The sequence below is a fragment of the Cucurbita pepo genome, chromosome LG13, assembly GCF_002806865.2.
Source record: "Cucurbita pepo subsp. pepo cultivar mu-cu-16 chromosome LG13, ASM280686v2, whole genome shotgun sequence".
NCBI lineage: Eukaryota > Viridiplantae > Streptophyta > Magnoliopsida > Cucurbitales > Cucurbitaceae > Cucurbita > Cucurbita pepo.
The window spans coordinates 2,486,578-2,514,429 of record NC_036650.1 but is presented as its reverse complement, the minus strand read 5'-3'; the positions used below and the strand labels follow the sequence as shown (position 1 = coordinate 2,514,429).

The following is a 27,852-nucleotide window of genomic DNA, read 5'->3' as shown; positions in this document are numbered from 1 at the left end:
GGTCGATGTGTTATAACAAGTTACCACCTTAGTAGAGATTCATATATGAAACAAACTGAATGTATCTAAAGTGGCTAATCAACAATTTAAACAAGCCAAGAGTTGTCTTACCAAGTTTGAGTTATTGGTGAGTATAGTGGTTTCTTAGAGGCGTCTAAAAACAGTGTTGTGCAATGGAACTATCGATATTTTTCTACTTGATTGGTTTCCAAACAAATGTCTCTAAGAAGAATTACAAGTCCCGTTACTTGTAGAATCCGTATAGTTTCTTCGGTATAGTTTCTTCCCTTTTTCCTATATTTCTTTTTTAGAGAAATTTAATCATCTGATCTCTTCGTTCAGAGCACATATTTTTACATTAAGATAGCATAAACATTGTTCATTGCATAAATTGAATTTTAAAGATTTTTCAAAAATTAAACAAACCAAAAATAAAATAATTAACAAATGAGAACCTAAATAAATTCCTGAGAACCGTCCAAGTCCGCTGCTAGAAAATATTGTTCACTTTAATTCGTTATGTATCGCTGTCAACCTTAGGGTTTAAAACACGTTTACCGATGAAACGCGTACTCTTATAGTCTAATCACATTCCGAGACGTTTGATTTTTGTTAACATAACAGGGCAAATGAACAACAGCACGAGAGTTTTGCTCCTCAAGAGAGTCATCCTCGATTATAGGTGCTTCATAAAACAGTGCCTTTAATAATCTACATTTCTCAAAGGTCCACTCGCCTGAATGAATTAACTAACATACATCCGGATGTGCTAAATGAACGCCAAAATAACAGATAAGAACGTCTGTATGATGAAGTGAAGTCCAAAGAATGAAGAAAATACTGTTATTGCACATCTTACAAACTGTGAACCTCTGGTCAGTCTCTCGAGAACTCAGCGTTAGCGTAACAGAATCCGAAGACAGTGTCCGACGAGCTAATATTATTGTCTTTCGCCAAGCGAAACACACGACATCATAAACATGTAAATTAGTTCTGTGTTCTCTTCAGGCTGGCACTTCCCCTTCCCATCAAGGATTTTCAAGCAAGCCAATCAGACACCTGCGCAAATGGCTCCTGAAAAGGGAGAAAAAACAAAATTCAACTTGCTAAGAACCTGGTACTTTTAGTGTTAATGTTGAAGTTTTGGGGGTTTGAAGATTTCCAATTCTGATCTGTTGTGTTAGGGATAGAGGGAGACAGACCAGCAGACCAAGAAGAGCAGCAAAACTTCCCCTCATCAATGTATGTGGCATCGAGCCCGATAAACCAGGAGCCGGCCGTCACATCGTCATGGGCGTAAGAACGGAGAAGAGATCTGCAGATTGAGAAACCTGATGTAATCATGCCTGTTGAGCTATGTAAAATGCAGACAAGACGATGGATAATAAGCAGAAACACTTGCCTGTTTATTGAAATGAACTTGGCCAGAGCTTTCGATATGACATACATTTCGCCGGAAGCATGACGGAAGTATCTGTATGTGTTGGACAAAGATGGCAAATTTTATTACAAGAACACCAAATTATGAAAAACAACCACAAAGAAATAAAGAAAACTTTCACAAGAGATGAAAATAAGGTTCACAAATCCAGTTAGGATCACCAAGTCAATGTTCGGCTCAAAACAATTTTCAATATGTGCATTTAGCAAGTGTTCTTTTACTAAAGTACTCAATAAACAATAGGTTTTCATCCTACACCCTTAGAAAGTACTTATACATGCATATATAAGACAAAAACACTTTTAAATTGACTTGCTCTATATATTCTCCAAAGGCCAAGACATGATAAACATAATAATCTCGAGTGGAATGAGTTTTTGACCATGGCAAAAGTGGAAGAACACCCCAAACACAGTCTTAGAATGTTCGGAAAGGAAAGAATCTAGCAGAACGAATTAGTAACATTAATTTTCGGCGTATACAGATGCAATATAACTTACGCTTTTTTATCACCAAATTTCCACCAATCTGGTTCATACCATTTATGGCTCCTGAAAAGGTCCAAATGGAGAAAAGATGAGAGATTTAGTTTCATGGTTCCTGAAAAGGTCCTACGTTAAATGTCTGCTGATTTACGCCATACTCACGGTTCTGAGAACACTTCACCAGATTTCATGCACCCAATATAGACACGAGGTTTGTCCAAGTAAGAAGCAAGTGTGCTCCCTAGGACATCTGCATAGAGCAAAAATAATTACAGAAATGATTAGCTAATGTATACATTTTAGCTCAAAAGCGCCATACGCCCGAAATGGGAAGAAGCTGAGAATAGCTTCACTTCAATGGGAAAAGTAACGTTGAAGGTACAGTAATAGTTGTGTTTTATAAGAAATAACACAATTGAGGGCATTTTGTTTAGGAAAAAGGGTCATGAAAATAAGATCAAACCTAAGAAAATGAACCCTAAGAAAAGAAAATTACAAGAGAATCATTGTTAATGACTTCAAACTTCAAACTTCTCAAGACTTCTCTAACCTCTTAAAATTTTCTTCTTATTTCTAAAAAGAAAAGCAAAAGAGCCAGTCTCCTCAACAATGCTCCCCGTCTTCAAATAGATGATGCAGAACACCTTCCATTATGGTGCGACTGTCTCAACCACCATCGTATTGCATTAATTAACTCACTTTCAATACAAAGAGATATAGCGCTGGCTTGTCAAAAAAATTTGATATTCATCTCACTAGTCGTCTTTTTACTTCTTGATTGTTTTAGCATGAGGCATGAAGTTTCATTGACAGACTGATTTTGTTTCTTACTTTCTCGGAGGATTTTTACATGCAAAGCTAGATGGATTTACGGGAAATAGTTCATCTCACTAGTTGTACTAACCAATATTTATGTAAACATCATCATTGACTTTGGCATAAAATTCAGCATCCCATTTATCAACTGCATAAGCAAAAAATAGCTTGGCCTTCTTTGATAGCTCCTCCGGCGCCTCCACATGGTCATTCTGTAAAGAAGTAGGCTAAAGAAAATCAACTAAATTTTACTCAGGTAACAAAAATTGCTTCCCCGAGAAACTGATGATTTTGATGCTGAAGCAAACCGTCATTAAAAATTAAGAAAACATACATGTATAATGAAATCATTATATTGTCCGTTTTCATCGTCAATGGCCCTGTCTAAACTGTCCCCTCGGTTTGGACTACAAGAAAGCATACACAACCAGCCATTAACATTCAATTGAAAATCAGAATATTAGACATAAAGAGAAAAAATGAATAGAGATAAAACCTTCTTCCAATGACAAATCTAGCAATTATGCCCTTCTGATTCTCCATTTTTCTCAAAGAAGCACCTGCAAATAAAGCTCTTAGGTTTAAACATTCAATAAAACAGCGTTAAGAAATTATTTTAATATACACAAACATAAACTATATTTTCAAAATGTAGCAATCAGAAAGGGGGAAGACATTTGTTTCCCTGCCATGAGAAAGTACAATGAGGAATTACAGAGTCACAAAAACCTATCTTTCTCACACCATAACGAGCCCTCCAGTCTTAATTGTTCATTCTTAAACCTGATTTTTCTTTGTATATTCTGAGGCATACAGAACCTCAATCCTAGCAATTCGGTATGTGAATAACTTCGACGACAGGGAAGAATAATGCATTACCAGTTCCCATCCATGCTTTACGAATTGCATCTCTGTTGGTTTTGCGGCCAAATCTGGTGATAACTCCAATTACAACCAAGGGGATCTTTGTTTCGTTAGTCTCTCTTGAATGCTTCACCATAAAACCCTCCTGCCTAGCAGCAGCCAAGTCCATCTCAAGCGCCAACAACTTCTTCTGTCGTTCCCTATAAAAAAAGTATAAATATTACAAGAGATTGGAGCTGTGTACTTAAAATTAGATAGTTTAAATCCAACCAAATGAAAATAAGTACTACCTGCAAGCTATGATTTTTAATGTATCATCCACTGAAATTGCAGATTGTCCCTGTACAGGTACCACGGATCAATTTGAATAATCCAGAGAAGACAAAAGTAAGCAAGTGGATATGAAATCAACAAAAATCGCAACTAGATCTGCAGCGAAAAGAAGGGGCGTAAAAATAACAAATTCAAAGCCAAGATCTGATAGCTACTATTGCATTTTTTGGCTAAGCCATAGCCTCATTGGTTAATTTATGGCTAAATCATCCTATGCTATATTCTCATAGTGATGATTCAACATGAACAAACAAATTTTGATTGATTTAAATTACCATCCAGAATTATGATCCAGGTATCCACTCATACCTTGTAACGAAAAAAAAAAAACAACCAAAAACGAAAACAGTTTGTTGGACCTTACTTGAACAAGATCTGTTCTATAGGTTGTACAACTGTGTCCTTGAGTTCTAACAAAACAACAACAATCTTGATGCAAAAAAGCACATAATGTATTATATTTCAAAGACCTCCATGGAATTATCAACCACTGTTTCTTCCCTACGCATACTACCATGCCTTTGAAGGATATTTATATCAATTGAATTGTTAATAAAAATCATTCCAGTTAGTTTCATAATTGAACCGCTGCTCGAAAATTAGAAGCTGAAATTCAGCTTAAGCTCAGACAAGTGCAAGTCGGAATGTAGATGCTCAATAGTGGCTACAGCGGTTTACCCACCTGACCAGTTAACCTATCCAGCTCTTTAATCAAGTAAACCCTGTTCTCCGCATCCTGCCATAACCTGCAAATCATCCAGAATTCAAATTGATCCGTAACCAAATATCGAGGGAAGAAGAAATAGTGGAAACGATGGAATCAAAGAGAACGAACCGGCCAGCGACATAGATTGAAGCGAAGGTAGCGAACATGGAGAGCAAAAGTGTGGGAATTCGGGATCGAATAGGCATGCTCGAAAGCCGAGCATTCGATCCCTTACTTCGCATCTTCTCAGCGATTGATAGACTTCGTCTTCAACCTTCAAAACCCCAAAACAATCAAACCTGAGGCATTTACCAGATCTTGAAGATCACCAAATCGACTCTGAAACTTCGGAATTGGAAAATGATAGGCAGAATCAATTGGATTTCGGAATGGAGCGCTGAGAGGTGGACGAGAAATTCGATGAGAGAAAAAGGAGAAGATCGATTTAGCGGTTGGTGAAAAATTCAGTACCATTCAGCGATTGGGGATGAACAGATTGAGATTATACATTCAAAATCTCATTATCAAATTTGGTATGTGACAAAAACGCAGGTAATTATTCAAACTATAAAACAAAAACAATTTAAAAACATCTCCACTTCCAAAAATTCAGTTTCAAATTTTAACTTCTATCACATGATGTTCTCTAATGAAACTAAAAAAAAATTGATATTAAAATAATTTTTGTGAAAATAATAATTTAAAATTTTAAGTAAACTTGTAATTAGGTTGGTATTATCATAGTTATAAAATTAACTATCTAGTTTATATTTTTAAAATTTATAACCCCGATGTGCTAACTTAAGATTTGGAATCAGCCCACGTCCAACTGCTATCGACCCACGACTGTATCCCGACATCCACATGAAGCTTAGACATGTGTGACCAAAGTGTTCATTACGGTCCTGATATGATGACCCTAACCAATTGGATGTAAGAATCTTCTTGAATTCTCGTGGATATATAAACTTCTAGGTCACAAATGCTAAAATCCTCCAATCAAGATGATTGTAACTCTGGGAATTATATCTAATGACAGTATTGAAGAATAAGACTTAAGGTCGAAATATCCAAGAACTTTGAAAATGATAAGGAATTGTCTCGAGGGAAAATAAGATTTGGATTATAATGTTAATCAAATATCTCGAGACAAAGAAATTCATTTAAGATTTAAATCACTCCACGAGCAAGATTGATCATATCAAGTTTAAATGACTCTAAGCATGCAACTTAAACTATATAAGACGGCAAAGAATCTTAGCATTAGGGTGCCTTTAGCCCAGAGAAAGTCTAATGTTCTTTTTAAATCTAGTGGCTTTTACAACTCGTAGAGCGACTCTTACAGGCCAACTCCTCCCAGTGGCTTTCAATTGACTTGGCGACTCTTGGTCAGCTCAGATCACCTGTTTTTTGGCCCAATTTGATCCAATTGATCATTTCGGACCGTTTTGGAGCAATTTTTGACGTAATTAAAGGCATTTAACATTAGTAAGGCTACTCTTTTGCTAATTTGAAATTTTTATGGTTGTTTATGATTAGTTGGAGGATTAAGTGAAGTTAGTTTCTTAAATATGTTATAATTTCAATGTCATGGAACATCATGATGAAATTTGACCACAAATAGGATTAGGCTGCTACCGACTAAGAAACATCAGTAACATCAGTTTAGATCAACACTATTAGTGGACTTACTACTGGAATGCCAACGAGTTAGATTGGATGAATTGAATAAAACATGAATATCACGTAACCTGTGACCTTTTTCTTGTCTGATATTATTCTATGTTATGATGTTCTAGTATTTTTCGTCAGGCATGTACTTTGCATGTTGTATGTTATGAATATGAATTATTTCTCTGCCGTGTGAGTATACGCTAGCCTATAATCAGGTCTAGGGATACATGTATGAGTTCGCCTAGTAGATTTATGAACGAGTGCGTGGAACCGTGTGTAGAAAAGCATTATACATAAAACTCTACTCGAAAAAGAGAGTAAAGCTCAAGGAACAGTCACAAAAAAGTAGGTCATAAGTCGTGAGCCAGGTAAGGTGCGATTGTATTTTTCGATACTAACAATGAAATCACTTACTGATTAATTTTTAATATTTATGGTATGTATATCATTTTTCTACGTAAAGACAAGGATTTAATTATAACTCTTTTAACATTTTTTTCTAATTATATAATTTTGTAATATACTTATCTAATTTAATATAATTAACTCTATCTCTGTCGTATACCACATTTGATTCTTTTACGCGTAAATTACACTTAAATATTTACAATTAAAGTTTATATAATTTTATAAAATTCATTTATTTAAAGATAATTATTAAAGATTTATTACTAAATAGACTCAAAATCCTAAAATTTAAAATTTAAGGAATATACATTAACATTCAATTAAATTTTATTTAATAATTTAAAATTAAACTAGATAATAAAATTATTAAAAATATTTTATTTATATAAAATTCGGATAACCTTTGTTGCAATAATAATAATATTAAATACGGTTATTTGATTTTTAGACCTTTTTTTTAATATTATAAACTGATAAAAGAAAAATATAATTCATTCAGTTGAAAATATTTATTAATAAATTTATTTTGATTACAAAGTTTGATTGCAAACTTTAATTGAAAATAAAAAATATTTTTTTAATATATTTTGATCTGCATCATTTGATTACCACTTCTTATTATTATTATTATTTCATATTGTTCAGTAATTTTTTTTTGTTTGCTATGAATTTTTTCAAATTCACAAAAAAAAAAAAAATATGACTTTTATTTCAAACTTGGATAATAAAAAATTACAAATATTGAGTTTATTTATTTCTTATTATTATTATTATTATTTATTTTTAAAAAATCTAGATACGGGTTTTTATTTTTAAACCTTCACTTTGTTTAGTATATATTAAATTAATAAATATACATTGTATTTTGCCATAAAAATACTTTAAGAAATTTCAATAATAATTTTAAATTTTAAATTTCTTTTAAAAATACACTTACTAATTTTAGATAAAAAGATTAATATTTTATTTAAAAAATACCCTTAAAATTTTTAAGAGAGTTTAAAATTAATTTAAAAATTAAAAAAATTTCATTAATATTTTTTAACTTTTTATTAAAAGTTCAAAAATATCATTACCATTACTACTAGTATATGAAATTTTAAAAATATCATTCATATCTTTAACTTTAATAAAAAAAAAGTTTAAAAAAGTTCTTACGGTTAATATATTGATGAAAACTATCTATCGACGTCTCATAGATCATCTCTATTTTTAATATTATTTTTAAAATTTCGTAAATATTTTTGAAAAGTAATACTAATTATAAGAGTATTTTTTATTTTTTTTTTAAAAAGTTCAAAAATATTTTAAAAATTTTAAGAGTATTTTAAAAGTTTTTACAAAAGTTGAAAAATATTAAAAAAACTAAAAGTATTTTTGAAATATTTTAAAAATTAAATGATATCATTTAAACCATTTCGAAAGTTAGTGTACGTATCAACATTTTTTTTTTATCCTAACTAACTGTAATTAATTTTTTTTTTTTTAAAACTTAAATGTATTTTTGATATATATATTTTTTAAATTAAAGATAATATTGAGATGTTTTAAAAATTTATGAATATTTTTGACGTAAAGTGGAGGGTAATTTTTATTAATTTAAGTATAATAAATTAATATACATTTAAATTGAAAAGTATAAAAAAGAGGAAATTTTAAATTAATAGGTATATTTGTAATTTGTCATTCACCTTCATCTTTAGGGCTGCTCTTTACGCTACCAACTGTAGCGAGCACTCGGAAAATTACGCAGACACAGAGATAATATTGTAGCTGCCGGTCACTATTTTTTCGAGGTCTCGGTTTCGAGACTGAATTACGCCGGCGTGAGTCTCGGTGTGGAAGGCTGGAAACGCCGTGGGTCTTGGTCTTCCACGGTAGCATCAGACGGCTGTTGTAGCTGTGTTTCGCGGTGGTTTCCGATTAGGTACAAGTGGTTTAGATTGTTTGTTTGAAGCTCAAATCGGTCCAGGTATGAGATATATTTGTTGTTTTTGATGCGATTCAGTCCATACATTTGGGGGGCTGACTTATTCCTGCGTGACTATGTTTTTGGTGACTTGATGCTCTTAATATATTTCTTGGTGTTTTTTTTGTCTGTTGCTCGAGTAATTGTCGCTGCAAATTGCGTAATGTTTCTGGCTTTTAGAGTTCGATTTTTTACAGGAATTTTTCGTATTATCAGTGAAAACTTTTGATTCTTTGTCAAAATAAGATATTGCATAGTGAAGGCGAAGTTAATGAACACTTTTATAGTATTGATGTACTTCCCGAATATGTTCCTTATAATGGCAAACCTTTATTTGGTATAGATGTTCTGCAAACAAGCGTTTATCCATGAAATTATTTATTCCCCGTTGTGTTTCACAATACTAATTCTTTACCTTCTTAAGTTTATACTTTCCTGTGTCATACTCTTGAGTCTTAAATCAAGGTCTCTAACCCAAGCTTTTGTTTTGTGTTATTTTCCAGATTGAACGGTGGCAATGGATCAAGACTATGAAGAAGAGGTAAAGACGTTTCAGAGCTTGGGGATATGTGAGCAATTGGTTGAGGCATGCGAGAGCTTAGGCTGGAAAAACCCGTCTAAGATTCAGGTCGAGGCTATTCCTCATGCCCTAGAAGGTTCTTTCCTTAGCTCATGCTTTTACGTGTTCATTTCCTCTATTCAAATACTTTTTTTTTTTATTCAACCAATGCCATAGTTAAATTTTCTTTTAACGGCTTTTAATTTTGGAGTTGCATGAAAGTTGCACATTTTTCTATATAAAAATTAGGTTGGCATGTTGGATGGCTCTGGTTGTTTTTGCGGGATAGCATATTTTGGCCAACTGCTGCCTATTCGCTTTGCACTTTATAGTTTTTAGATCAGGAGACAGTACGATCACCTAAATGTTGGGTCTCACTTTTTTAAGGATCAATAAGGCCCCTAGTATTATTTATTTATTTGTTGTAGTTTCCTTTTGACAAATATTTTTGTATATTTAATTTCTTAGCTTTCTCCAGTAGAATTATTGCTTCTTGGCCTTTTACTCGCAAAACTAGGTAAATTGATCAAATCAATGGTTAAATATAGAGTGCTAGTATGCTCTATTCCGCATGCTGTTGTCATATTTTTATCAGATGTTATCGATGGGATGAATGCGTGTCAGATTAGTCGGTTAAATGTGGACTCAGTTTGTAGTAAACTTAGGTTACTCCGTTTAGGCATGTTACTCCTTAGGCAGTGGATTCTGTTTGTTACTTATGCATGGTCATCTATTCAACGATGATAAAATTTCTATGAAAAGCTTTGACACCCAAGTCAAAGGATACATGAATTAACGAGACCACATCTGAATGAGACTGATCCTGAGGATAGGATGATTAAAAAAGGCTTAAATTTTTTTAAGTTACTATAGATTCCAATAAGGTTCACTTTCCTTTTCAGTGGCTCAATCATAGGAACTCCATAGTTAAGTGTGTTTTTCTTGGAGTAATTCTATATTGGACGATCTCTTGTGAATTTTCCTAAAGTGCATGTGAGTGAGACAAAGCATACTTGAAGGACTCGTGTTGGTTTGTGGGGATAGTCTTCACTCTTAAAAATGATGAGTAAGTAACATAACCATGTTGCAGAATGTTGGGGCCTTTAGGTGCCGAATCCTGATTTCAAATCCTGAGTACAGATTGTTGCAAATGGTATCAGAGCGATATCTGTCTCAGTAAGATGTGGTTTGGGGGCGAACCAAGGCGGAAGCTGGTGGGCATGTGACACCCCAGTAAAGGAGGGATACACGAATGAATCGAGACCACATCCGAATGAGAGTGATCTTGAGGATAGGATGACTAATAAAGACTTAAAAGAATTGAAAGTTACTACCTATTCCAACAAGGTGTTTTGATACGAAATAAGGTGACTTAATCATGCCATGGATGATTTAGATTTAAGAAGGTTTTATTGTATTTTTTTAGTTTTAGAGAATTGTCTTTAAATTATAAGTTACAATTAGTTGATGGCCATTATGGTATTGATGGCCATGAAAATTACAACATTTCAATTAAAAATAGGTTATTATAAGGTTTATTTTCAAGGCTATAAATAGCCGTTCATGTTATTGCTGTAGTAGGAAGATTTTGGATATTATACTGAAAGTTGCATATTATGCTTATTAAGCCATGAGCTTGTTCCTTTGCATTTATTGTGTTTAGATTTACATGCTAGAATCATTCAAGTAGTCTTGATCAAGCTATCTTGTCGAGTGATTCGAATCACGAGTTTAGAAACGAGTTTTCTTTACTCTTGATCTTGATCATAAGGTTATCTGTTCCAAAACTTTTCCTTAGGTTGATTCCATAACATTTGGTATTAGAGGTTTAGGTTCTAGATCGGATATATGTTTCCGTTGTTGTTTGTTTCTTATTTTTCATTAGGTTATGGAATCAACCCAAGGGAAAGTTTTGGAACGGATTACCTTGATGATCGAGATCAAGAGTAAAGAAAGCTCGTTTCTAAACTCATGATTCGAATCACTCCACAAGATAGTTTGATAAAAACTACTTGAATGACTCTAACATGCAAATCTAAATACAAAGGTAAAAGAACAAACTCATGGCTTAAGAAGCATAATATGCAACTTTCATTATAATATCCAAAATCTTCATACTAAAGCAATAATATGAATGACTATTTATAGCCTTGAAAATAAACCTTATAATAACCTATGGTTAATTGAAAGGTTGTAACTTTCATGGTCATCAATACCATAATGGCCACTAACGAATTGTAACTTATAATTTGAAGACAATTCTCTAAAACTTAAAAAATACAATAAAACCTTTTAAATCTAAATCATCCATGGTATGATTAGGACACCGTATCATGTTCATTCCTTTTCGGTGGCTGAAGTATATGAGCCATTCTATATTGGGTGATATCTTGTGATTTTTCCTAGGATGCGTATGAGTGAGGACAAAACATGTTGGAAGGACTCATGTTGGTTTGTGGGGATAGTCTTCACTCTTAGAAGCGATGAGTAAGTTACGTGACCATGTCGTAGGAGAATGCCGGGGCCATCAGATACCGAATCCGGATTTCAAATCCTGATATGAATCTTGGGTAAGGGTCATTAAAGAAGTTGTTGAGACATTTATTATCAAAATTAACTACAACAGACGTAGAATGACTACCTAATTGGTTCTTGTTTTGCCAAACGTGTAATCTGTCCATAGATATTCTTCAGGGGTAGAAAGATTGGCGATGGTGAATGTAATTTCTTATTATGAGATTGCACTTTTCCCTATGCTAAGAAGCATAGATGCATCAACGCCCACCATGATGTTGTAGGTTTGGATCTCCACCTGCACATGTGATGTAGGTGTAAATAGAAAATGAATGCACAAAGGTAGACATGTGACTGCACATGACATGATGATAGGATATGGATATTTTGACACATCAATTTCTGAGAATTTTAGAATGTAGGTCTAATATTTATCTGTGGTGCCCTTTCATCCCTTTTTCTTGCTTTCTTTTTCTATTCTTTCTTTGCAACTTATGTTTGTGGTATTGATTATGTTTAACCTTGTGACCATTGTAATGCAGGAAAGGATTTAATTGGACTTGCACAGACTGGTTCTGGGAAAACTGGAGCTTTTGCTCTTCCCATTTTGCAAGCCCTTTTGGATGCTCCTCAAGCATTTTTTGCCTGTGTGCTCTCTCCCACAAGGTTTGATACCGAATTGTAGTAGATTATGTACACACACTCTTTATCTTTGAGAAGGAGAGAAGTAATCTTTTGGAAAGATTTTAGCAAGTCTATAAACTTCAAATATTCTGTTGCTTTTGTTATTCTTCAGGGAGCTTGCAATTCAGATAGCCGAGCAGTTTGAAGCTTTAGGGTCTGGCATTGGTATCAAGTGTGCAGTGGTAAGCTTTCAGTAGTATACTGAGGAAGGATAAATGCTGGGTACAAATCATGAGGATATTAAACTATATATTATGTTAATAAAAAATATTTATATAAAATTACTATGTTTTAAAAGTTAAATAATTAAAAATCTAAGTAATTTCTGCACATAATCATCCAGTTCATGAATAATTCTTAATATGTTATAAATGCATTGGCTATTGAATATTATCCAAACCCTTAGTATCCTCATAAAATAAAAAAAAAAAAAAAAAGAAGAAAAGAAAGAGAGAGAGAGATAAAAAGAAATCCGAACCCTATATTAAATTTGTAGGAGGATATAGGGAAACATAAACCAATATTTCCTTTATGCCTTTATGATGTGAAAGAAGACTTGCACAATGCTACTTATCAGGACTAGCCAGCTACAGTTTACAACCTCAGCCCTTGTGGATAATTGTTATGCCATCTAAGGGGAGGTGGTTTGTTCGAGAAAGGATTAATGTATGGTAGTTTGTTATAGGAAGCTTGCTTCTAGGTCTCTAGTTGGCATTGGTGGCTTACAGTTGTGATTAGAAAGTAGAAAGATAGATTAGAGGTAATAGAGATCAGATCGTATGAACTGATTGGGGTCTACAGATGGAGTGTGGCTCCTGTACGGGACTGCATTGTATATTCTCCGGGTACTTTTTGCTGAATATAAAATCAAGTTGAAACTTTACTTCAAAGACCTGGTTTTGTGACATAGATACCTACCAACATTGAGGGAGACTAAGGTTAAGAAAGGGCTTAACAAAAAAAATTCTGGAGGATGTGAGGTCTCCTATTTTTCTTTTCTTGTTATTATTTTCCTCTTGATGTTTTTCGTGCTTCGGGATTTAGTAAACATGGAGCCGTCTTGGTGATAAGTATTTTATGTTTATCTTCTGTAGCTTGTTGGAGGGGTAGACATGGTGCAGCAAGCCATTAACTTGGCAAAACGGCCACATATTGTTGTAAGTCTCTGATCTTTTCTGCTTTCTTGAACTTGAATGTGATGGTCCATGTGAAAATTCATGTCCTCTTCGGGACATTATCCTTTTGTTCTTGTGGATTAAATGAGAAAGTGATTTAGCCTCCGAGAAAGAATTTTATCATAATCCTCCCCATGCAAAATTATGCTGAGTATTTATATGAAAAATCTATCAGTAAATAGGAAATACAGTTAGTTAAAACAGATGTCCAAGTTAAATAAAGTTACTTCTGTGGCGAGTAGTTTAACTTAAAACTACCACACATCATAAAGCATCTACAATTATATGATTTTCACTAAGTACTTTTGTCTAATCATCTTTCTATACACTATTTCCTATTGCCTATTGTAATTAGTTCGAGATTCAATGTTGTTGTGGTTTCTGTTGCTGCTTATTTATTCAGCAGTTTATTTAAGATTTCATTTACTTTGTTCTAGGTTGGGACGCCGGGACGTCTTGTGGACCATCTATCTAATACGAAGGGTTTTTCCCTGCGCACATTGAAGTATTTGGTGAGTTCTGTAAAAAATTATGTTTGAGAGACAATAAACTTTCATTTAAATTAAATTGTTTACTTTGTTTAGTAATAAACCTGTACTGACTAGCCTGTTTTGCATGTCGATCAGGTCTTTGATGAGGCAGATAGGTTATTGAATGAAGACTTCCAAAAATCAATAGATGAAATTTTGAATGAAATTCCTCGTGAGAGGAAAACATATTTATTTTCTGCTACTATGACAAAAAAGGTAAATATGGAAACATTTGATTTGATTTGATTTTTTTTTTTTTTTTTTTTTTTTTTTTTTTTTTTNTCCTGGAGAACAAAATTTTGTCGGGAACTAGGAATTAACTAAAAAAAAATTCTAAAGAAAAGATTACCCTGCTGCCTCTGTTGTATCTCTTATGCAATGCTATATGTGGGCATGAGAGATGCTAAGTGTTACAATCGCACTTTTTAAGAACTCGGAAAGCGATTGTGCAGCATTTGCCCACGCCCTTAAGCAAGCTAGCTAACTTAGCTTCCGAGACACCGGTTGGCACAACTGGCCTATCTTGCAACCTCAACCCCTCAAATGGTTCCAAAAAAATGGGATTGAGTATAAGGTTTTTGAAATCAGTGGAAAACATTTGTTTTAGGCTAGCAAAATATCTGGAAAACATTTCAGAAAACATTTGTTGTAGGCTAGAAAAATATATAAAATAAACAACACGACTTACCTAGCATTCGACCAAGGTAGGAAGGATTGACAACTAGTCTTACCCCTTATAGTACATTTTGAGGCATAGAGAACCACACACAAAAAGACGAGGAAAGTAAACTAACATACAAAACGGAGTACATACGATGGAAGCATGATAAAAAAGGTTGTAAAGGGCATACAGTCACAGAGTACATACGATGGAAGCATGATAAAAAAGGTTGTAAAGGGCATACAGTCACAGGCACATGATCATGACACTATGCACCATCATTCAGGCATGTGTGGTGACGAGCCTTAAGGTTTCTTTTTTATTTTTTCTGTTGCTTTCTTTTAATAAAAAGTTCAAAGAAATAAAAAATAAGTACCACAAGTTATATATTTACAATCTTATAAAGCTTCCTCGGCTTAGAAATTCAATATGCAATGTTATAAGTAGGCATGGTACATGTGAAGCACCGTCTTTGAGTGATGTGTGGTGATGTGCCTTAGGGTTTCTAATTTTAAAGAAATAGGAAAAAAGTACCATAAAAGTCTATACATTTACAATCTTATAAAGCTTCTGCAGTTTAGTTGTTCAATATCTCATCATCTATAGCCATATATATTTTTTGTGTGTTTATTTTGATTTTGATTTTTCTCTTATGCTCCTCACAAAAAGCCATTAAGTGCTTCATATCCTTTACAAAAATCAAATATCAGTATTAAATTGTTTATTCTATATGCATGACGTGGGACGTTGTATCATATCTGAATAAGTAGTTTCTGAACACCGGTAGATTTAATTTTGGGGTTTTGTATTGGTTTAAATCACTGACCAAGTTGAGATAATTCGACAGGTTCGGAAACTTCAAAGGGCAAGCTTAAGAAATCCTGTTAAGGTATGATTGTGATGGTCTAAAATCTTTTCATTTCCTGAGTTCGTTCAAATATTAATTTTTCTTACTCTTGAATTCCTTCAGATTGAAGCAGCAACCAAATATTCCACAGTAGACACATTGAAGCAGCAATATTGTTTTATCCCTGCGAAATATAAGGTTTTCCTACTTCTTGGTTTATTATTTTTGTTTATGTCAGTCTAATTTTGTTGATTTTGTATATTTTGAGGATGGTTTCCCCCCCTAGTGTTGAAGGGTTCATAACTTAATGCTTTTAGTTAGGGATGAAAGGAATTTCATCTTGATACTTGCCCCTTCTTGTCTTGTATTTCCTCCCTTTTCCTTTTCTTTTACCTCTACTGTTGGAAAACTACACATCCTTGTATCATAACTTATGGTCACAAAAACTGTATATTTTGTGTACTACTTTTGTCATTTCTTTACATAGATAAAGACTGACGGAGGGGTAGTTAAGTTATTGCATTCTATTGGTGGTCCTACCCGAGTAATTTACTTACTTTGTGAGAAAGGCACATTCATTCCTAGCGTGCTTTTCGTAACTTGATACTTCGTTGGTTGTCATTTTCATCATTGCTATGAAGAGATCGAGTCCTCATAGCGTTTGTGGGATATTTTAATGATAATCTTTTGTCTTGTAAAGGATGATTAGAATGAAAATGTCTGGATTAGTTTGGGCATTGTAGACAATTGGGTGAGAATGAGGCTTCATGCATTCATTCCCCCAAGCATGATAATTTGTTTTTCCTTTTCCTTTACTTTTTATTTTTTAATGCCTTCATTCATACAGATGAAACATGAAAGAATAAAAAAGAAATGCCCACCACAAACTAAGTTACTATTAAAAACAAGTGGCAGTCCTCTACAAGTACAACAACAATGAAAAAAGCAAAAAAAGAGAAGGAAAGGGCTATATGTATCTGTCTTTTTTAGGGGAATACCTTTTTAGTTACCGGGGAGGAGAGGTATTGACAGACGTTTGAACTTTTTAAGGGAAGCAAACTTATTTTACTGTTGGACTTACTTTGTTACATGTCATTTGTACAGGAGTGTTATCTTGTTTATATCTTAACTGAGATGTCTGGTTCAACATCAATGGTCTTCACTCGCACTTGTGATGCTACTCGCCTTCTAGCATTGGTTCTTCGAAATCTTGGGTTAAGAGCCATACCCATAAGTGGTCAGATGACCCAGGTATAACTCAGTGGTTTACATTTCTTTTCTCTGGTTATAAAATATTTTGAAAGATGAAAAAAAGACTTGGAAGGCGGTTATATACATCATTTATCAACCAAGTTGTCTTATAAAAAAAATTTGGAAGTTGGGAAAACCCTTATTTTTCTTTGGCTTCTTCATTTTGTGGGATTATTCAATTAAACTCTCTGCATGGACCATGTCTTGACAGGCAAAGAGACTAGGAGCCTTAAATAAGTTCAAGGCCGGAGAGTGCAATGTTCTTATCTGCACTGATGTGGCTAGTAGAGGACTTGATATTCCATCTGTGGATATGGTCATAAATTATGATATTCCTTCAAATTCCAAGGTTCTCCTTCTGCAATTCTATTTGTTTAGGTTTGCATGCTTCATTGTGGCTTCTATGCATTCTGCTGTTTGCGTTAACTTCTGTATGATGTATCTTTCTTTTTCTTATATTCCAATTCAAGAACTATATGCTTGATAGTTTCTTACTCAGGAGTTGCTTTCGGGCTTTAACCCTTCCTTTCCATAGCCTCAGGAGTTCTAGTATGTATAGCTTTCTTTCTAGAGTTTAGAAGGAGAAAACTGCTTTCCTGTTTTCTGTGTCAAAGTTGAAAATACTTATATATTCTCATGGTTCACAGTATCCTCACTTTTCTTTTTGAAGGTACAACATTCTCCCTTCTCATTTAGCTTATGTTGCTATTATAGTCCCCAAACTTTGAAGTTCATGTCAATTTGATCTCGGAAGTTTCATAATTACAAATTTAGTTCCTAAGTTTTCAAAATTTTTAAAACTCATGGATTTTACTAGATACAAAAGGTGTAAAACTAAGACTTCGCTGTATATGAAATTCAAACTAATATCTAATAGATGTATTGATTTTTAAAAATTTCAAATTTGTTTGGAGCCTATTACATACGTTCAGAGATTTATTTGACTCAAACTGAAAAGGTAAGGACTTGTTACAAATGTCTGATAGTTCAAAGATCAAATAGACACAGGCTCAAATTTAGGAACTAAGTAGGCAGGAATAATCTTAAGTTGTTCAGTACAGGTTGATCAGTGATGGGGTTAAGAATGTAGTAGAAGGGTTAGACCTAGAGTGGGTATCAAACCAATTTAGCCTTTTGTACTGCACAAGTGGTGTTCATTTATTTGTCATCCTCTATGTGTTCATTTACTTTTAATAATATAATTTCCTTAGTTCTAACGGAAGTTACCAACATGACTTGACAAGGATCCATTTCCTAATACTTTAGCTTCTGTTGAAATACTCTTCTGTTATTTGTGTGATCTTGGATGTGTATAGTGTAATGTGAACATTTTGACGAGTAGCTCCATTGAATAACTACCTAAACTAAAAACCCACATATTGAGACTTGTGGCTTAGATAATTGAAAGATTAGGTCTCAATCTCTTCCAATGTTCTTCTATGATGACTTTATCTGCAGGATTACATACATAGAGTGGGAAGAACTGCTCGTGCAGGTCGTTCCGGGGTTGCCATTTCGTTAGTTAATCAGTATGAGTTAGAGTGGTATATGCAGATAGAGAAGCTCATAGGTAATCAATGGATGACCTTTTTTCTTCTTTTTTTTGCAGCAAACTATATCTGACTCTATTAACATGGCAGGGAAAAAGCTACCGCAGTTTTCCGCTCAGGAAGAGGAAGTTTTGATGTTGTTAGAGCGTGTGGCAGAGGCGAAGAGAATATCCATCATGGTATTAAATTATGATTACAATTTCTCTTTTAGGTTAAACTCTATTGTGTCTAATGTTAAAACTAAAATGTATTGATAGAAATCTCTCTGTTGTTATTGATAATCATCTGTGAAAGTTACAAGATACCCCTCTCAATCACTCACTAATGACTTTAGCCAAAAACAAATTTCCCCTCTGAATTTTCCCGATATACAAAATGTAAGCACCCAAAACGCCCGTATCATGTGTTCTATCATTGACCTCCTCTCATTTTATGTCTAATAAGTTTTTGAATTTTTAATTTTGTTTCAAGAGTTTATAAAAAATGCAAGAGACTATGGAAACCAAGGAAGCCGAACTTATATTAGCTCGGCTTATTCCTAAGCTATTATGTATGTTTTGATGGGTAACATAGCCCTTGCATCACTGTTCGTTCATTTTTTTTTCTACTTTGGTTGATGTGGTTATTTTGAAACATGTGCAGAAAATTAAAGAAACCGGTGGCAAAAAGAGGAGGAGAGGTGGAGATGACAACGATGACGACGACAACAACAACGATGTTGAAAAGTATATGCGTCTCAAGACTGGAAAAATGTCGAAAAATGGAAAAACGTCCAAGAAGATGAAAAGAAAATGAGCCAAAAAGTTGTTTATATTTATAATTTAATTAGTCTCGATTCAATTTTTGCTAGTTTTAGGTGAATATGATGTTTGTTCTAACTTGAATACAAATCATCAAATGAACGAGAAATTTTGACATTTCGTGTATTTAAGGATGAATTGATTAAATATCATTGAACTAAGTGTTTTGTATGTATATATCTCCTAAATAGAATATATTACATTTTATATGTTTATTATGTAATTACATTAAACGTGTAGTTTACATTTTGTGTGTTTTTACCTTCATCTTTTTGTAAATTTATATTCATAATTGAATTAAATTGTTTTTATATAAACTTATGGCTAATTAATAAAAGCCTAAAGTTAAAGATTAAAAGAGAGAAAAAAAATATAAAAATTATAGTTAATTTAAAATAAATGTTAAGTGATTTTTAAATATTTTTTATTTGTATAAAATGGATATAATAATGGTTTAATTTTGATTTTATTTTGTAATAATAAAACAAAAATACATGCAAATAAGATCGCCCCTTTTTCTATTTTAGACAATTATTATCTTTATTATTCAAAATATCTAAGTATCCAACCTTTAACATTCATTACTAACATTTAATTTTGTAGACTTTCTTTTCTAGAAATAACTTCACTGCATTTCTTGGTGTCAAAACAGGTTAAGATAGAGAATCTATTCTCTTAAAAAAAAAAAAAAAAATCTTGGAGATTGTGTAATGCTTACTCTAAAACTATTTGTTTATACAGTAGTAATATTCTTTGTTTCTCTCTTCATTTTCGGATTCCTATCTAATGACCCGGGACGTAATCCGGGACGTGAAGAATAAAACAAATGATTTTTTTCATTGCTTGATTTTGAAATGTTCTAAAAATTTTATCTATTCCACATCTTTCCTAAACTATAAAAAAATACCAAGTAATTGACAGAAACGGAAAGAGAGGGATTCGAACCCTCGGTACAAAAAACTCGTACAACGGATTAGCAATCCGACGCTTTAGTCCACTCAGCCATCTCTCCCCAAATTGAAAAAGGATAATTACTATGATACATAGTATAAAAAATAGAAAATGAAGGCTTGAAAAANCAAAATATTTAAATGTCCAACATTTAATATTCATTATAGACATTTAATCATTTAATCTTTTAGACCATAATTATCTTGCATCTTTAAATAAAATGTTTATTATTCAAAACATTTAAATTTTAAATATTTTATATTCACAACTGTGGACAATATCTACGATGAAAAAAGGAGGAGAAAGGAAAAACAGAAGCCGAAGAAGAAGAAAAAAATGTGTGGCGGTATCGGTCGCAGCTTGTGGGAGCCAAACTTGCAAATTCGAACAAGCTCGAACACAAATTAACAAGTACACGAACTTTTTCAATGAGTTCTAACGAGTATCAAATCTTTAGATTGTTCCTTAAATCTAATACTGTAAGTAGAGAATTTTAGTTATCAGTTTTGGTCTCTTATACGTAATGAATTAATTATAATCGAAATATTATTATGGTATTTTCCAGTAAAGTTTCATTATTAAAACGAAGACTATCATTATCAGTTTTATTTTCTTTCTAGAAATGGTTGGATATGTATGTACGTTTATGGGTTTGTGATTTGTGTGAGTGTGATGCTTCATAAATCATGTTTTAAATGTACTCGGACCTATTTTAATAAATGAAATGGTTGTTGTGATGAAAAATAATTTTATGATAATGACACGTAATGTGTTCGAGTAGTCACCAACGTCACTGAAAAGGGGTGATCTAAGTCAACGTTTTATTAATCACAAATGTACAAGTTGAGTGGTTAGAATCTTTATGTGCTGGTTAAAATTGAACTAGACAATTCAGATTTAGGAGAGATCATGATCAAATTGACCGATTTTTTAAAACATATCTTATCCCATTAGAGTAGTACCTTACTGATTATTTTTAATCCTCACTTTTTTCAAAATGATTTTTACGAGTAAGGTTGAGAGTATGAAACTTTTAGTTTACGAAGACTCGAGAAACTATGAATTGACGTGCTCGTTTTAAAATTACAAAAGCCTTATTTTAAGTAATGACCACGATCGATACATATACGAAAAAATCAGATCGTTACAATTTTGGTGATACGAAACAAGCAGGTTCCTTATGTTCATTATGTTCACTCGGGTGAGATTTATTTATTAACTATGAAAATAATTAATTTTAAAATCTAAAATCAATTAAATTAATCATATTGATTGATTTATTTATCAAGTTGGGATAGGCCATCCCTACTTTCACATGCATTAATTATTAAAGTCAACATATTATTTCAATTGATTTTATTGGTTGGTTAGTTCATAATTTTTTTAATTTAATGGAAAATTTTAAGATTGAAATATGAATAAAAATAAAATTTAAATTAGAAAAAAAAAATTAGAAAATAATAAATTAGTAGGAATCTATAATAATTAGAGGAGTTTGTGGCAGCATGTAATGGCCAGCTACAATGCTGCAATGTGCTTAAACAACTTGGATTTATTTTTAGCTATAAGCTTATAATACTCAGAAAATGCTTCATATTCCACCCATTTATGAATATTCTATGTTAAAAACGTGTATTATTTAGGCTAGGTACGACCCATTTCTACTCTAGTGTATTGTTGGAATTGTTCAAGTTTGGTCTTTCAGTTCACGTAGTTGAGTTGTCATCGAGTCATACGATGTTTTTGTGCTATTGTATCGAGTGTCACTTTTGTGTTTGTTACTATAATCGACAATTCTTGCGCTGTTTAGTTGATCATCACATTAGTGTCTGTGACTGTAATGAAAAATTATTGCGCTATTAGCTGATGGTCTTTCAGTTCATGCAGTTGAATTGTCATCTTTGTCCGTCTCGTTTATTGAATATTGTTGGTAAGTGATATGAACCAAGTCATCTCAATCATGCAATATAAACTTTAAGGAAGATGCCAAGAAAATGTTGTTCAAATTATCACAGGATGTTGCAATTCATGTCACATCAAACAAGAACATTTATTCGATAGTTACAAATTTTGAGTGGATGATAATTTAGAATTATGGTATTTTTTTTAATGTATTTTAAAGCTTATTTACTAGTAATTACTTGAACTATACAATTCTTGTAATGTCTCACGGAAGGTTAAGAGTTTTAATTTTGAGCTACAAGGAAGAGTGTCGTTAGCTTAATGTGGTGTTGAAAGTGTTACGAATCACGACTCCCCACAATGGTATGATATTGTCCACTCTGAACATAAATTCTCGTGGTTTTACTTTGGGCTTCCGTAAAAGGCCTCATTCCCAACAATCCTCAACAGAAAAAACTCAATATTACATAAAGGATAGCTTACGGTCAACCACCATTGGAAGCTAGGACTCCTGTTTTAAGCATGTTTTGTTCTGGCTCACCTGTTTTTTTTATAGGAAAATTCTAAGAAACTCATCCGAACATTTACTAATTTTGGAGTTCCTAAAATAAATAAATAAAAAAAAAAAATTTAATGTTATAGATATAATTTTTAATTCTTTTAAACATTTTTTAATCATCATATCCTAAGAACGGCTCTCATTTACATATGTTCTCAATTCATTTCAAAAGAGTAACACTAAATTTAATTATCTCAATATTTTAATACTCTCCTCACTTGTTGGAGCTTGAAATTTTGTCGAATACTCAACGAGTGACGATCAATAAGAATTAAAGACAAGCTTAAATACAAGATTCTTGTGATCGCTAAATCATTAATGAATCCAAAAGCCCCAAAATAAAACTATAATAAATGGGAGCATTATTATTTTTATTATATGATTTTTATTATATGATTTTTATTATATGATGTGAAGAGTAATGTTAAAAAATTAAACATGCCAAAAACATTTTTATTTATTTGATATATCTGTTTAAATATTAGTTTGGATTTAAAATTGGCTGTCATCCTTACTGTACAACAACAACAACAAATCTTTTGAGGATAATTTTTAATCTTCTTTATTCCAAAATTATTATTTTTTAATTTCCAATCATACCTGTAACAATCATGAAACATTAAAATACAATAATAATAATTTAATAATAATTTAATAATAATATAATAATAAAAAAGTCTCCTTATTTAAAAAAAAAAATTCAGTTCAGATTTTCTATTACCATAAAAGTTTTTATTTTTATTTTTAATTTATATAAAAAGTAGAGTTTATTTTTAAATTTACAATTGGTTAAAATTTCATCAATTTCATTACAAATTCGTTGGATTGTGCTCGAAAAAACATCAAAATGATCCATATCTTTTAGGTAATGACGGTAAATTATATCTTTTATCTTAATTTTGTTTGTTGCAATTATTTAGATTTTAATTAAAAATTAAATATTAAGAACAATTTAAGTATGGCGGGAAGTCATGTCATAATCCGTAGTTTTTTTTTTTTTTTTTTTTTTTTTTTTTTTTTTTTTTTTTTTNTATTAAAATTGGCACAAAATAAGTGTGTATAAAGACGGTTTTAAATTGTTTGTATGAAAATAATATTATAACAAACATATATAAACATTCCAAGATTCTAATAAGGCAAGGTGACTAATGTTAGTATGAAGCGTAACACATGGACCATTGTAAAATTTAGTTCAATAGTTTGGTAGAAGTTTGAACTTGAAGTTGAAGTCATCGGCTCACATATGTTGACTTGGATTTCAAAAGACAAAATCGAATTTTCATTAATGATAAATTGGTAATACTGGCTTAAACTAATCATGTAAGTGACCTTACTATTTGCTCGGTTGGAAGACTTGTCTTATGTATAATGACGCGTGCTCAGTGGCCCTTGCACGTGTCATGTGTGTTGTTATAGTATTATGATGTATTTGATATGATATTATGATGTATTGCCAAGATGATGTGATGATGTGATGACATGAGATGCATGATGATGATATGACATGATACAATGATATCTCATGTTGCGATGATATGCATGTATGAAATGTCACGTTGCATTAGGGTGAGTTTTCTAATACACAACTTCTAAATTATGTTATAAATGATGAATGTATGAAGACTCATGCATGCATGTTACCTATTGTAATACGTGAAAGATGCGATTGTGTCCCATGAATGAGTTTTAAGATGAAAAATATAGGGATCTCATGTATATTGTATGCTCATTTACATCGGGATACTTCTCCTTTTATGATGATGAGTACGAACGACTACACTATAATGATGATGATGATCATGTATGGCATGATATTCAAGGGTTTGTTGTACCTCTAGACGTCCGACTACAACCAACTAGCCCGACTATGATGGGCTCAGGAAGTGTGTGGACCGCCTGGTGGACTCACGCTCACACGTGTGGGTTGTGTGTAGGAAATTACTACACATCCAATTTATCCGGACTAGAGGCCACGTCTAGACGGTTTTACTAATTAAATAATCCTATAAATTATATCCTTTATAAGTTTAATTTTAAATAATTAAAAATAAAAAAACAAAATAATCATTAAATAGACTATAAATTTCTTAGTTTTATAATATTTATAAAAAAAAAAAATTATCATTAAATACGACTTTAATTATAGTCAATTTGATCTTCACCTTTATTTTCCTTTTATTACATAAACCAGCCACATAAGTTTGCCAGCACATTTATTTCTTATAAATATTCACCATCTAATACCAACCGCAAAAATAATTATTTTTAAAATAAATTAAATAAATAAAACCCTAAACCAATCATTTTAAAAACTAAGGAATCAAATTAAATAAATAAATAATATAATCAAAACACCAATAATATTCCCTAATCTTCTAATCACACATGTTCGACTATTTTAGAGTCATTTTTTTTATTGGAATACCGTCGACGACTTTTTTCATTTCTCGAACGAGTGCTACTAAGACTGTAATAGCCCAGATTAACCACTAGTCGATATTATCCTCTTTGGACTTTCCCTTGGGGGGACTTTAAAATGTGTTTGTTAGGGGAAGGTTTCTACCCCTTGTAAAGGGTGGTTCGTTCTCCTCCCCAATCAATGTGGAACATCACAAAGATGTTCACATAAATTTATTTCTCATTTTCCTCTCTTACAATATTCATTAGAGATTATACTGAAAGGACAAAAAATGTTAACGAGACCTTACCATTCAAACCCGAATGCAAAAACCTTATTTAAGGCATTAATCACGAATGTCATGAATAATAAACGGTTGAATATTATTAAAAAAACATAAAATATTCTAACAACATGCATCCAACCAAATGGGGAAGAGAAAACCAATAATATCTTTGTGTTATATATATATATATATATATATATATATATATATATATATATGTGGGTGTGTTGGGTTTCAAATTTGAACATAGAAAGGAAAAATGAATTGGATTTTGTTCATAATTGTATCCATTTTCATATCCTTTGTTGTAAAGTTAGTTCTTTTCCCTTTGAGGAGTGGCCCTTACAAGCTCCCACCAGGGCCAACCGCCTTCCCAATACTCACAAACTTCATATGGCTACGCCAGTCGCCTCTTGCAGTTGAATCTGTGCTGCGTAGTTTCATGGCTAAATATGGCCCCATCATCACCATCCACGTCGGTCCGTCCCCAGCCATCGTCATCGCCGATCGCTCCATCGTCCACAAAGCCCTCGTCCAAAATGGTGCCATCTTCGCCGACCGCCCTCAAGTTCTCTCCATCAATCGGATCACGGCCTCGGGTAACCTCGACAACATCACCTCCGCCCCTTATAGCCCTACTTGGCGTCTCCTCCGCCGTAATCTTGCAGGGGTAATGCTTCATCCTTCGCGGGTCAGGGGTTATTCTCGAGTCCGTAAAAGGGTGTTGGATATCCTCGTCACTCGTCTTGAATCTCGACCGGGATCGGAGACCTTAGTTGTTCAACATTTTCAATTTGCTACGTTTTGTTTGTTGGCTTTGATGTGCTTTGGAGATGAGCTGAATGAGACACAAATCTTGGAAATTCAACAAGTTCAACGTGAGATTATTGTAAATTTGCAACGCTTTCTTATACTCAATTTTTGGCCTAAATTGATGAAGATTTTGCTTCGTAAGCGTTGGAAGGAATATTTACAACTCAAGAACAAACAACATGAGGTGGTCAACTCTCCTTGACTTGGATTAAAAAGTTTTAAAAATGAAACCTTTAATTATTTATTTGTTCTTGTTCTTGTTCTTATTCTTAAATAGGTTCTGATTCCGATAATCAAGGCACGAGAGAAGGTCAAACATGAAATAACAAAAGTGGGAGAAGAAAAAGAAGAGAATTTGGTATCATATGTTGATACATTGATTGATTTGGAGCTCATCGACCAAAAGCGAAAGCTTAATAATGAAGAGATAGTAAATTTATGCTCGGAGTTTCTAAACGCTGGGACCGACACGACGACGACAACATTGCAATGGATCATGGCGAATTTAGTGAAGAACCCACAAATCCAACAGAAACTTTTTGAAGAGATCGATGGAATTATGAAATCTTGTAAGACGGGACATGGATTACGAGATGAAGAGGTAAAGGAAGAAGATTTAGGGAAGCTTCCATATTTGAAAGCTGTGATTCTAGAAGGGTTACGACGACACCCGCCGGGGCATTTCATATTACCCCATGCAGTGAAAGAAGACACGACGTTGGAGAATTACTTCATACCGAAAAACGGGACGGTGAATATCATGTCGGGGGAGATGGGATGGGATCCAGAAGTATGGGAGGATCCGATGACGTTTAAGCCAGAGAGGTTCATGAGTGGCGACGGAGAGGCGTCGTCGACGATGTTCGATATAACCGGGAGCAAGGAGATTAAAATGATGCCGTTCGGAGTCGGGAGGAGGATATGTCCGGGGTATGGTTTAGCAATGCTTCATTTGGAATATTTTGTAGCTAATTTGGTATGGAGATTTGAGTGGAAAGCTGTGGAAGGAGATGAAGTTGATTTATCAGAGAAGATGGAATTCACCATTTGGATGAAGAACCCTCTCAAAGCACAATTACGTCCAAGGTTTTAGGACAATATTATATAGTTAATTACTATTTTGTTCACTTTGTTACTATGTTGTTCAAGGGTATTATAGTCTTTTCCTACTCGTCCGGAAAAGTGATTTATGTTCGTAAGCGATCAAAATTGCAATGAAATGAAGTCGATTTTATATTTTTTGGGTTAGTTTGAATGTTCGATCTTATACGATTTCAATATTATAACGTACTATTCTCCACACAAAATAAATAAATATATATACATGTATGTATGTGTGCATTATATGTGTCTATGTATGTGTGTATATATCTTAGATTTTTCTTTTACTCGCACAAATTACGTGAGCAGTATTAAAAAAAAAAAAATGAAAATAATATTATAACAAATATATATAAACATTCCAATACTCTAATCATACAAGGTGACTAATGACGGTATGAAGTCTAACGTATGAACCATTGTAAAATTTAGTGAAATAGTTTTGTAGAAATTTTAACTTGAAATTGATGTCATGGGCTCACATAGGTCGACTTGAATTTCAAAAGATAAAATCAAATTTTCATTAAGGATAAATTGGTGATACCAGCTTAAACTAATCATGTAAGTGGCTCTAC

The 27,852-nt window shown here is 32.8% G+C and overlaps 3 protein-coding genes, 1 long non-coding RNA gene and 1 other non-coding gene across 7 annotated transcripts; 2 read left to right on the top strand and 3 right to left on the bottom strand.

Annotated features, from left to right (window-relative positions):
- Positions 1-630: 630 nt before the first annotated feature.
- On the bottom strand, positions 631-5,206 carry LOC111809167 (hydroxyproline O-galactosyltransferase HPGT1). The gene is made up of 12 exons (XM_023695545.1): positions 4,775-5,206; positions 4,622-4,685; positions 3,897-3,946; positions 3,622-3,806; positions 3,239-3,302; positions 3,077-3,149; positions 2,831-2,954; positions 2,089-2,176; positions 1,942-1,992; positions 1,403-1,474; positions 1,203-1,315; positions 631-1,074 (listed from the first exon to the last, which is right to left on the bottom strand). The coding sequence occupies exons 1-12, from the start codon at positions 4,885-4,887 to the stop codon at positions 1,052-1,054; spliced, it is 1,020 nt and encodes a 339-aa protein (XP_023551313.1). The 5' UTR covers positions 4,888-5,206; the 3' UTR covers positions 631-1,051.
- A 3,209-nt stretch (positions 5,207-8,415) lies between these two features.
- On the top strand, positions 8,416-19,442 carry LOC111808771 (DEAD-box ATP-dependent RNA helicase 10-like). Of its 3 annotated transcripts, none has more exons than XM_023694937.1 (14): positions 8,416-8,654; positions 9,200-9,352; positions 12,312-12,435; positions 12,566-12,635; positions 13,548-13,610; positions 14,066-14,140; positions 14,255-14,374; positions 15,667-15,708; positions 15,790-15,864; positions 16,771-16,917; positions 17,129-17,266; positions 18,376-18,487; positions 18,558-18,646; positions 19,110-19,442. In XM_023694937.1, the coding sequence occupies exons 2-14, from the start codon at positions 9,214-9,216 to the stop codon at positions 19,260-19,262; spliced, it is 1,347 nt and encodes a 448-aa protein (XP_023550705.1). In that variant the 5' UTR covers positions 8,416-8,654; positions 9,200-9,213; the 3' UTR covers positions 19,263-19,442. The 3 variants fall into 3 exon arrangements, with proteins under 3 accessions (XP_023550705.1, XP_023550704.1, XP_023550706.1); XM_023694936.1 differs by having other exon boundaries at positions 8,416-8,699; XM_023694938.1 differs by lacking the exon at positions 8,416-8,654 and having other exon boundaries at positions 8,706-9,352.
- On the bottom strand, positions 15,762-22,722 carry LOC111808773. The gene is made up of 3 exons (XR_002817129.1): positions 22,709-22,722; positions 19,873-19,962; positions 15,762-15,772 (listed from the first exon to the last, which is right to left on the bottom strand). It is a non-coding gene; the product is annotated as an uncharacterized LOC111808773 (long non-coding RNA).
- Positions 20,192-20,279, bottom strand: TRNAS-GCU. The gene has a single exon. It is a non-coding gene; the product is annotated as a tRNA-Ser (tRNA).
- A 2,900-nt stretch (positions 22,723-25,622) lies between the features above and the next one.
- On the top strand, positions 25,623-27,399 carry LOC111808770 (cytochrome P450 89A2-like). The gene is made up of 2 exons (XM_023694934.1): positions 25,623-26,360; positions 26,454-27,399. Exons 1-2 carry the CDS (start codon positions 25,623-25,625, stop codon positions 27,267-27,269), a joined length of 1,554 nt encoding a protein of 517 aa, XP_023550702.1. The 3' UTR covers positions 27,270-27,399.
- The last annotated feature ends 453 nt before the right edge of the window (positions 27,400-27,852 follow it).